This window comes from Panthera leo, chromosome F2 (assembly GCF_018350215.1).
Source record: "Panthera leo isolate Ple1 chromosome F2, P.leo_Ple1_pat1.1, whole genome shotgun sequence".
NCBI lineage: Eukaryota > Metazoa > Chordata > Mammalia > Carnivora > Felidae > Panthera > Panthera leo.
The window spans coordinates 60785407-60798060 of record NC_056695.1 but is presented as its reverse complement, the minus strand read 5'-3'; the positions used below and the strand labels follow the sequence as shown (position 1 = coordinate 60798060).

The 12654-nt window shown below is 37.8% G+C and overlaps 1 protein-coding gene across 2 annotated transcripts in view; it reads left to right on the top strand.

The window, feature by feature from the left end:
- RAD21 (RAD21 cohesin complex component) overlaps positions 1-2673 on the top strand; it is a 29833-nt gene extending 27160 nt beyond the window's left edge. For both annotated transcript variants that reach the window (XM_042923341.1, XM_042923342.1), the window contains exon 14: positions 949-2673. In XM_042923341.1, coding sequence (XP_042779275.1) covers positions 949-1140 — 192 coding nt within the window. In that variant the 3' untranslated portion in view covers positions 1141-2673. The remainder of the gene's footprint in view (positions 1-948) is intronic.
- The last annotated feature ends 9981 nt before the right edge of the window (positions 2674-12654 follow it).

The window sequence follows — 12654 nt, the reverse complement described above, 5'->3', positions numbered from 1 at the left end:
GCTATAACCAGAAAGTCTACGTTTGTGACACTTTTTCCAGCACTACGTATTCCAGTGCATATGCCAAGAGTAAGCCTGGGCTGCCTCAGTCCATTAAGTGTCCAGCTCTTGATATCTGCTCAGGTCATAATCACACAGTTTGCCTGTGTCATGCTCCACGCTGCCTCTCCCCCTCCAAACAAATAAGGCCTTAAAAAAGAAAGAGTAAGCCTGGAAAGCATCCAGGTGAACAATTTGCAGTGGTTATGCTGCGAAGGTAAACTGTGGTGGTGGCTTATGGAATTCTTCTGTGTGTCTGCTACTTTTTAGGGATCATTGAATGTATTTGTTGGATCATTATTTGAGCATCTATGAAATACCAGGCATGTTGCTTAAGGTTTCCCAAAATAGAGTCAAAGGATCGAGAGATTTTTAAAAATAAGCTGAGGGGCGCCTGGGTGGCTCAGTCAAACACCTGACTTTGGCTCAGAGCCTGCTTCGGATTCTGTGTCTCCCTCTGCCCCTCCCCCACTCATTCTCTGTCTCTCTCAAAGACATTAAAAAAATAAGTTGAAATCTTAGGAAGAGTTAGTGCTCAGTTTTACTATCGTATCACATTTGCTTTTCCCCTTTACCTTCACTCACTATTGAAAAAAGTCCACTCCCACCAGAATACATAGTATACTCTTCCTAGTATCCAAAATTAGCATCTTTTTAATATTAGCACTTTACTGGGGCTGTCGGTTCAGTGTCGAACTTCAGCTCAAGTCATGATCTCACAGCTCATAAGTTCTGAGCCCCACATCAGGCTGTGCTGACAGCTCAGGGCCTGGAGCCTGCTTCCAATTCTGTGTCTCCCTGTCTCTCTCTGCCCCTCCCATGCTCATGCTCTGGCTCTCAAACATTAAAAAAAAAAAAAATAGCACTTTCCTGTGAGATTACTTTAATTCTTCCTTTGTTTTATTTCAGCGAGCTCTTGCTAAAACTGGAGCTGAATCTATCAGTTTGCTTGAGTTATGTCGAAACACAAACAGAAAGCAAGCTGCAGCAAAATTCTACAGTTTTTTGGTTCTTAAAAAGCAACAAGCTATCGAGCTGACACAGGAAGAACCATACAGTGACATCATTGCAACACCTGGACCAAGGTTCCACATTATTTGAGCAGCTAGAAGCATTATAGCTAGTGTTCATTTCACTAGTGTATACAAATTGCCCCCATGTGTAGGGCACACAAAACCCTTTGAGAAAATTTAGATTTTTGTCTGTACAAAGTCTCTGCCTTTTTCTTCATTTTCCAGTATTTTAAATTTATCAGTTTCATCTTTAAGGGAAACTGCTTATATGGATGTGTTTGTGTTCTGATGGAGAAACAAGCACACCCGAGGACCCAGAAGATCATTTTAACAGTTCAGAACAGTTGTGTGCAATATTGGCGCATGTGATGATGAGTAGCAGTTGAAAGTCGGGATTTTTATCTTAGTTCTCCATTATTGCAGTGGAAAGGAAAACATGTCAGGAAAAAAACGCTGGACAGTTAATTAAGAACTATGGTGTGAGTCTTTGACAGAAAGAAGTTGTCTTTTCCCACTAGTAACACTGGCAATCTTAACACCTATTTTTAGGGATGGTGCCCAAAACAAATTGTCCTCTTGAGATACATTTTAAAGTGTAATTCCATAATGACCAAGAGGGCGTGTGAAATTGTGCTATATATAAGTAAAACCTTTCAGCTACAAAATGATAGAACTTGGTTTAAAGTGTTCTATTTTGTAAGTCATTCCATTTGAAACTTTTTAATGAACCTATCCTGAAATCTGTTGTTTTAGTGAGGCTCTAAAATGAGCCAAAGTAGACTTTTTAGAGTAGAATAAATATAAAAACATTTTATAACTTTCCAGAAGCTATAAATCAAAGTTTTAAAAAGATGTTTGGATATATTTGAGTATTCAGATCATGAAAATAGAAATTGCTATGCCAACTGAAAGGACAGACTGATGGGAAATTGTACACCTGGTTGACTTAGCCCTTAAGCAGACAATGCTGTTAATAACTAATGGCTTCTCTGATATTTATTACAAGTTTTAGTACTGATCTTTTCCCAATGCTGCACACTCCTATGTTTGGAACTTTATTTTTAATGGCTTTGCAACAGAAATCCTATATCCGGTTTCCTGTAATTTAAGAAAAACATCCAAATAAAGGCTTTATTATTAACAGACCAGATAGCACCAGAAATTATGTGACTATTATGATTCTCAAAATATGTCTTAACTTTTTAGGGCAAAATTACACTGAAAGTTCTAGCTTAAATGTTGGCACTTTTGTGGAAAAAAATCACTTTTCAAACTCAGACTTCAGTGTATACCCAATAATTTTAAATTATGTGAAATGTTTTAAATTAGTGAACTCGTAATTACTGTTTTGATGATTCAGTTTCTTGAGAATGGTAATTGTATAAAATTGCTATTGCAGCTTTATTTTCAATATGTGCCTGTAAACCATGGATTTTTTCTCCCTTTGTAAAAAGTCATTGTAGATAATTGAATGTTTGATTATAGAAAGGTCATTAGTTTCTTGTTAACACATTTTGTTAGTCTGGTTTTGTTGCTTATCGGGTTTAATATTGTTCTTGAAAATAGTTGATGCTATGTTATGTATAACTTTTCTAATAAAAGTTGTGTTATAAGCTGTAAATTTTGGAGTATTGTTTTGTTGATGGTGTTCCCCAGGAAAAATGTTAATTATGCCTCATCTTTTGTTTGCCTTCTCTAGAATAATTGTTCATACAGATAGTGAATTTTTCAAGAAGTCTTGGGTTAAAAAAAATGAAAGAATAGTGTCTTTGTCAACAGAAGGGCCATATGATCTGAAACTTGGGTAGATATACAGTGATGATATATATTAGCATGTAATGAAATTAAAATGAAAGTAACCAATGGCTAGTGCTGAGGAATCTTTGGGGCACAGATATATCCCTGTAACTGCTAAGTACCTGCAAATTATGACGTGCCTATTGGTATATGCCCTTGCAGCCCTAAACAAAGTTAGCCGATGAACTGGAGGTTTCCTGAGCCCATCTGAGAAGGCTACTGAAAGCCTGGGCATTCAGTAATTTGACATGTCCCTACCTGTGCACATTCAGCCTTACCCTGTTCCCAACTGTGAGCTTTAAGAAACTAAGATGGTTTAAGCCTTGCTAAATCTTAAGCATTAAATAGTTTACTGCTGTTTGTAATAGGAAAACCAGTGTTTACTAAGCACCTATTGTACTCAAACCCAAACATTCTTCAATTTGAGGCTCACCACCTATGGTAAAACAGACTAGGGGAAAATTATAACCTAATGTGAAAGTGATGGAGTCTAGAATACAGCATGCCAAAATATCTGGGGATGGTCCAGAAAACGTCCCAGAAAATAAAAATCTTTTGGCCAACATTTAAAAGATGGAAAATAACTTAGATTTAGGGTCCAAGATGGCATCGTAGAAAGATCAACTCACCTCCTCCAGGAACACACCAAATCTATGCCTATTTATAGGACCATTGTTCCTGAAGAAGAGGGTTGGACGACACCTTCACAAGAGAGACCACATACAGAAGCAAGAGGCAGACAGGACAACAAGGGAATCAGATGCTATGAATGGTGATGGGAGGGATAGTACTGAGGGACTGACTGCAGATTCATCTGCCCTGGGGCACAGAAAAGGAGCCATGGTGGAAAAGAGCAACCAGTATATAAAAGATCCAGCCCTAGAACCCTGCCAAATGGTGGGAGAACTGCTGGAACTCTCTCTAGGTATGAGGGGTTTACATTCCCACTCTACCTTGATTAGGGGCACAGTCCCTGCACCATAGCCAGCCAGTTCCCTCAATGGACCCTGGGACATTTCTTATAAGGAAATGCCCGCACACCTCTCCTGGATATCCTGGGGCACAGAAAAAATAAAGTTTGAAACACCAGAAAATAAAAGATGCAGCCCCAGAACTCCACTGAACAGCAAGGAAGCTGCTGGAACTCTCCCAAGTCAGAGAGGTTCTCAAAGCACCATGGTTTACGTTCCCCCCTACACTTTGGTCAGAAGGGAAGGCCTGGGTGCCCCAGCCAGTTTACCACTTCGATGAGCCCCAGGCCCCTAACCTAGAGTAGTCCCAAGAACTAAATGAAACAGATAAGCAATATGCCTGATAAAGAGTTAAGTAATCATAAAAATGCTTTCTGGACTGGAGAAAAGAGTGGAAGAACTCAGAGTTGCAACAAAGAGGTAGAAAATATGAAAAAAGAGCCAACTAGATTTGAATACAATAACAGTTAAAAGTACACTAGAGGGAATCAACAGATTAGCAGATGCAGAACAGATTAGCAATCTAGAAAACGGGGTAATGGAAGTCAGCACCCAAGCTGAACAGCATAAAGAGTTTTTAAAAATAAAGATATGTTAAGTGATTTCTTGGACAACATCAACAGAACATTCACATTATAGAAATCCCAGAAGGAGAAGAGAGAGAAAAAGGAGGAAAACTAACTTAAATATACAGCTGAAAATTTCACTAACCTAGGAAACAGATATCTGGTTCAGGAAGCAGAGAGTTCCAAACAAGATGAACCCAAGGAGATCCACACCACAACATGTAATAATTAAAATGTCAGTGGTTAAAGATAAAGAGAATTCTTTAAACAGTAAGAGAGAAGCAAAAGATTATATGCAAGAGAAACCCCATAAAACAGCTAAATTTTCAGCAGAAAATTTTCATGCCGAAAGGGAGTGGAATGATATATTCAAAGTGCTGGGAGGAAAAAACCTACAACCAAGAATGTTTGACCTAGCAAGATTCAGAATTGAAAGACAAAGACTTTCCCAGGTAAATAAAAGTTAGAAGCACATCACCACTAAATTGGCCTTATAACAAATGTTAAAGGGACTTCTCTAAGAGGAAAATCCATAATTAGACATAATCTAAATATGAATAAAAAAGATATAAAAACATGACATACACATAAAAATGTGGAGAAGTGAGCAAAAAATTATTTTAGAATATGTTTGAAGCAAAATGACAATAACTTAATAGAGATTGCTACGTACTTAAGATGTTATTTATGAAACTCATGGTAACCACAAACCCAAAACCAATAACAGATGCACAAAAAAATAAAGCCAAACATAACGCTACAGAAAGTCATTTTTAAAAAAAGGCAAGAGAAGAGACTACAAAAACAACCTGAAAACATTTAACAAAATGCCAATAAGTACATACCTAATAATGATTACTTTAAATGTAAGTGGTCTAAGTGCTCCATTCTAAAGACACAGAGTGGAATGGCTTAAAAACACAGGACCCATCTATGTGCTACCTACAGAAAGACCCACTTCGGACCCAAAGACATACAGACTGAATGTGAAGGTATGAAAAGATATTTCATACAGGTGAAAGCAAAAAAAAAAAAGGGGGGGGTAGCAGGTCAGCAATACTTATATCAGGCAAAATACACATTAAGACAAAGATTGTAACAAGAGACTAAAGCCATTACATAATGATAAAGGAGCCAATCCAATAAGAGGATATAACAAAAAATATCCACCCAACATTGGAACACCTAAATACATAAAGCAAATGTTAACAGACATACAGAGAAATTACCAGTAATAACACGAGTAGGGGACTTTGATACTCCACATGTCCATGGACAGATTTTTCAGTCAGAAAATAAGGAAACTGTCTTTGAGTGACACATTAGACCAGACGGACCTAACATATATATAGAATATTCCATCCCAAAACAGAATATACATTTTTTTCTGTTGCGTATGGAACATTCTCCTGGATAGATCATGTTAAGCCACAAAACAAGTCTCAACAAATTTATATGTGATCCAGACTAATGCCATGTTGGACAAATCTACCATGAGGACCTTTTGACCAAAAATATTCTCAAGTACAGCTCCTCCCACCCTGATTCCTTTCTTTTGCTTTACCACACCCTTAAGTACACACTCAGGGCATAATGTTCTTGATCTATTTCGGAGATAGGACTTACTAAATCCCACAGTATCCACCAGAAATTATTAGGATGGACAAATGACTTCAGTAAAGCTGCAGGAAACAATATAGAGAAATCTGTTGCATTTCTATACACTAATATTGATGTAACAGAAAGAGAAATTAAGAAAACAATCCCATTTACAGTTGCATCAAGAAAAATGAAACACACAGGAATAGATTCAACTATGGAGGAGAAAGACCTATATTCTGAAAACTGTAGAACACTGATGAGAGAAATTGAGAATGACACAAATGGGAAGATACTCTGTGATAATGGATTGGAAGAATACTGTTACAATGGATTAGAAAAATAATATCATTACAATGTCTATATTACCCAAGCAATCTACAGATTCAATGCAATCCCTATCAAAATACCAACAGTATTTTTCACAGAACTAAAACAATCTTCAAAGTTATATGGAAGCATGAAACACCTAAATAGCCAAAGCAATCTTGAGAAAGAAGAACAAAACTAGAGATATCATAATTCCAGATTCTGAGATATATAACAAAGCTATAGTAATCAAGATAGTATGGTACTGGCACAAATATATAGACACATATATCTACAGAACAGAATAGCAAGCCCAGAAATAAACCCACCATTTTATGATCAATTTGTCTATGGCAAAAGAGGCAAGAATATACAATGGGAAAAAGATAGTCTCTTCAATAAATGGTGATGGGAAAATTGGACAGCTATATGAAATAAATTCAAACTGGACCGATTTTTTACATCATACACAAAAATAAACTCAAAATGGATAAAGTCCTAAATGTAAAATCTGAAACTATAAAACTAGAAGAAAACATAGGTGGTAATCTCTTTGACATCAGCTTTAGCAACATTTTTCTAGATATGTCTCCTTAGGCAAGGGAAAACAAAATTAAAAATAAACTATTGGACTCCACCAAACTAAAAAGACTTTGCATAGCAAAGGAAACCATCAACAAAACAAAAAGGCAACCTGCTGAATGGGAGAAGATATTTCCAAATGACATATCCAAAAAAGTGTTAACATCTAAAATACATAAAGAATGAGAGGAGGGGCCAAGATGGTAGAACAGCATGGAAGGTTTTTTTTGCATCTCTAGTCCCTGAAATCCAGCCATATCAACACTAAACCATCCTGCACACTGAGAAAACTGATTTGAGGATTAACACAACAATCTGTACAACCTGAACCACAGAACTCATCAGGTATGTGGTGCAGAGAGATGAATGGGGGAGAGAGAAACCATGGAGGACAGGGAGCTGTTTTTGCTTGTGGAGAGAGGACAGACACTGGGGGAGAGTATGGGAAAAGCACCCTCCACCCCGAAAGCAGCTGGAGAAAAGTGGAAGAGTGGCAACAGTCACAGGGATTGAACTAAAATGGGAGAAAGGAGAAAGGAGAGGGTTTAAATTCCATTAAGATTCTATAAACCGGGGAAGTGCAGAGTCTGAAACTCCACAGCTGGACACCTGGCAGTGCCCTGGTGGGAAGGGCAAAACTCCAGGTATGGAGAGGGAGGTCCAAGGAGTCCTAGGGCCACAATGAGAGTGGCAGTTCCCCTTCTGGGAAGACATTTGGTAGACGCTGTGTGTGGCCTCTCCTCAAACAAAGGTCCCAGTGGACCCCAGAGACAACCACATTTGCTGGTATTGGAACAAGGATGTTAAGGGGGAAGGCTGGTGCCAGATGTGTGTTGAGATTTACCATAATCCCTGAAATGCTGCTGCTACATGATCATGCAAACTTTTTCTGGAGTGGCTGGCATCCAGCCGCAGTCTCTGGGCATGGATTGCCAGCAGCATGGTCTGGGGAATGTTGCTGGGGGCAGGCGAGCACCTGGTCATTGCTCAGCAAGACCCTCCCCCAGAGGGAGGGAGGTGCCGCCTGGCAGGCTGATGGCTTGGTCACAGACAATGTAGAAGTAGTGGTGAGTGGACGGAAGCCGGAGAAAAAGGAGGGGTGCTTGATTGCCAGTTAGGGAGAGAACAGAGTTCTGAACTAGAGACTGGGTAGCTGGGTGGTGCCATTTTCACCCCTCTTGCACATGTGCATACATGCCTACACATGCCACAACAATCCACCCCAGTAAGCTGAGCAGCACCCTCTAGTGGAGAATAGAGCCGTTACACTAAGCTGTGCCCAGCTAGGCCAACCTCACTCTTGAGGAACCCCACAAGTCTCTTCCTCTGCTTAGTTTACAGACTATAAAGTGCTTCATATTTTGACTTCTAGGGGAAACTGGATGTAAGTTCAATCGTATTTCATTCTGTTTGCTGATCCATCTATTCAATTTTTTTCTTTTTCTATTCTTGAATACAGAAAGAAAAAATATTTTTACTTCCCATTTTTATTAAAAAGATTTTTAATTTTTTTCTATATTTTTTACTTTTTTGTAAATTTTTTAAATTCTAATTTACTTTCATCATTTCATTTTATTCTATTTATTGTATTCATTTTTTCAAATGAATTTTTTTCCCTTTTTTTTCTTGATCTTTCCCCAGATAAGGAACCAAATACACCTAGGATCTAGCATCCTTTATTTGATTTTTTTTTATGTTTTTTTCACTTTTTAATTTTATTTTTATTTTTATCTTTTACTTTATTACTTCCTTCAAAATGACTAAGTGAAGGAATTCACCCCAGAAAAAAGAACAGGAAGAAATGACAGCCAGGGACTTAACACAGATACAAGCCAGATGTCTGAACCAGAATTTAGAATCACGATAATACTACTACTAGCTGGGGTTGAAAATAGATTAGAATCCCTTTCTGCAGAGATAAAGGAAGTAAAAGCTAGTCAGGATGAAATAAAAAATGCTATAACTGAGTTGCAATTTCAAATGTATGCCACAGCGGTAAGGATGGATGAAGCAGAACAGCGAATCAGCCAAATAGAGAGCAAACTTATGGAGAATAATGAAACAGAAAAAAAGAGGGAGACTAAGGCAAAAGAGCACAACATAAGAATTAGCGAACTCAGTGACTTATTGAAAAGGAATAACATCAGAATCATAGGAGTCCCAGAAGATGAAGAGAGAAAAAGGGGTAGAAGGCTTATGTGAGCAAATCATGGCAGAAAACTTCCATAACCTGGGGTAAGACACAGACATCAAAACCCAGGAAGCACAGAGAACTCCCATTAGATTCAACAAAAACTGACCATCAACAAGGCATATCATAGTCAAATTCACAAAATACTCAGGCCAGGAAAGAATCATGAAAGCAGCAAGGGAAAAAAAGTCTACAAGGGACTGAACCTACAAGGCAAGACAGATCAGGTTCACAGCAGACCTATCCACAGAAACTTGGCAGGCCAGCAAGGCTGTCATTCAAAATAAGAGAGATAAAAAGTTTCTGAGACAAAAATTAAAGGAGTTGGTGACTAATAAACCAGCCCTGCAAGAAATTTTAAGGGAGATTCTCTGAGGGGAGAAAAGACGGGAAAAAAAAAAAAAAAAAAAAGACCAAAAGCAACAAAGACTAGAAAGGACCAGAGAACACCACCAGAAACTCCACTCTACAAGCAACATAATGGCAGTAAATTCAAATCTCTCAGTACTCACTGTAACCATCAATGGACTAAGTGCTCCAAGAAAAATACATAGAGTAACAGAATGAATAAGAAAACAAGATCCATCTATATGTTGTTTTGTTCAAGAGATCCATTTTAGACCTAAAGACACCTTCAGATTGAAAGTAAGGGGATGGAGAACCATCTATCATGCTAATGGTCACCAAAAGAAAGCCAGAGTAGCCAGAGTGATATGAGACAATCAAGATTTTAAAATAAAGACTGTAACAAGAGATGATGAAGGGCATTATATCATAATTAAGGGATCTACCCCCTTAAAAAAAAATCTAACAATTATAAGCATTTATGCTCCAAACGTGGTACACTCAAATCTATAAATCAATTAATTACACACATAAAGAAACTCATTGATAATAATACCATAATAATAGGGAGCTTCAGCATCCCACTTACAACAATGGACAGATCATCTAAACAGAAGATCAACAAGGAAACAATGACTTTGAATGATACACTGGACCAGATGGACTTAACAGATATATTCAGAACAGTTCATCCTAAATCAGCAGAATATACATTTTTCTCAAGTGCATATGGAACATTCTCCAGAATAGATCACATACTGGGACACAAGTCAGCCTTCAACAAGTACAAAAAGATTGAGATCATACTGTGCATATTTTCAGACCACAACACTATGAAAGCTGAAATCAACCACAAGAAAAAATTTGGAAAGATAACAAATACTTGGAGACTAAAGAACATCCTACTAAAGAATGAATGGGCTAACCAAGAAGTTAAAAAGGAATTTTAAAAGTACATGGAAGCCAATGAAAATAATAACACCACAGTCCAACCTCTGGGACACAGCAAAGGTAGTCATAAGAGGGAAGTATATAACAATCTAGACCTTCCTAAAGAAGGAAGAAAGGTCTCAGGTATACAACCTAACCTTATACCTTACAGACCTGGAAAAAGAACAGCACATAAAACTGAAAACCAGCAGAAAACAGGAAATAATAAAGATTAGAGCAGGAATCAATGCTATCAAAAGAAAACAAACAAACAAACAAAAAACAGTAGAACACATCAATGAAACCAGGAGCTGGTTCTTTGAAAGAATTAACAAAATTGATAAACTCTTAGCCAGTCTGATCAAAAAGAAAAAGGAAAGGACCCAAACAAATAAAATCAAGAAGGAAAGAGGAGAGATCACAACCAACATAGCAGAAATACAAACAATAATAAGAGAATATTATGAGAAATTATATGCCAATAAAATGGGCAATCTGGAAGAAATGGTCAAATTCCTGGAAACATATAAACTACCAAAACTGAAACAGGAAGAAATAGAAAATTTGAACAGACCCATAACCAGCAAAGAAATCAAATTAGTAATCAAAAATCTCCCAGAAACAAGAGTCCAGGGCCAGATGGCTTTCCAGGGGAATTCTACCAAGCATTTAAAGAAAAATTAACACCTATTCTTTTGAAGCTGTTCCAAAAAACAGAAATGGAAGGACAACTTCCAAATGCATTCTCTGAAGCCAGCATTACCTTGATTCCGAAACCAAAGACCCCACTAAAAAGGAGAACTACAGACCAATTTCCCTGATGAACATGGATGCAAAAATCCTCAGGAAGATACTAGCCAACTGGATCCAACAATATATTAAAGGAATTATTCACCACAACCAATTGGGATTTATACCTGGAATGGATGACTGGTTCAATATTCAGAAAGCAATCAATGTATAAACGAAAGGACAAGAACCACATGATCCTCTCAATAGATTCAGAGAAAGCATTCGACAAAATACAGCATCCATATATGAAAGACCCACCAATAATATCCTCAATGGGGAAAAACTGAGAACTTTCTCTGTAAGGTCAGAAACACGACAGGGATGTCCACTCTCACCACTGTTGTTCAACATAGTATTGGAAGTCTTAGCCTCACCAATCAGAAAACACAAAAGAATAAAAGCATCAAAAACAGCTAGGAGGAAGTCAGACTTTCACTCTTTGCAGATGACATGATACTCTACATGGAAAACCCAAAAGATCCCACCAAAAAACTGCTAGAACTGATCCATGAATTCAGCAAAGTTGCAGGATATAAAATCAATGCACAGAAATCCGTTTCATTCCTATACACCAATAATGAAGCAACAGAAAAAGAAATCCAGGAATTGATCCCATTTACAATTGCACCAAAAATGAAATACCTAGGAATAAACCTAACCAAAGAGGTGAAAAATCTGGACACTGAAAACTATAGAAAGCTTATGAAGGAAATTGAAGAAGACACAAAAAAATGGAAAAAGATTCCATGCTCCTGGATTGGAAGAACATTGTTAAAATGTCCGATACTACCCAAAGCAATCTACATATTCAATGCAATCCCCGTCAAAATAATACCAGGATTCTTCAAAGAGCTAGAACAAACAATCCTAAAATTTGTATGGAACCACAAAAGACCCTAAATAGCCAAAGCAATCTTGAAAAAGAAAACCAAAGATGGAGGCATCACAATCCCGGACTTCAAGATGTATTACAAAGATGGGGCGCCTGGGTGGCTCAGTCGGTTGAGCGCCGACTTCGCTCAGGTCACGATCTCCCGGTCCGTGAGTTCGAGCCCCGCATCGGGCCCCTGTGCTGACAGCTCAGAGCCCGGAGCCTGTTTCAATTCTGTGTCTCCCTCTCTCTGACCCTCCCCCATTCATGCTCTGTCTCTCTCTGTTTCAAAAATAAAAAAAATAAACATCAAAAAAAAAATTAAAAAAAAAAAGATGTATTACAAAGCTGTAATCATCAAGACAGTATGGTACTGGCACAAAAACAGACACATAGATCAATGGAAGAGAATACAGAACCTTGAAATGGACCCACAAACGTATGGCCAACTAATCTTTCACAAAGCAGGAAAGAATACCCAATGGAAAAAAGACAGTCTCTTCAGCAAGTGGTGCTGGGAAAACTGGACAGCAACATGCAGAAAAATGAACTTGGACCACTTTCTTACACTATACACAAAAATGAACTCAAAATGGATGAAAGACCTCAATGTAAGACAGGAAGCCATCAAAATCCTCAAGGAGAAAGC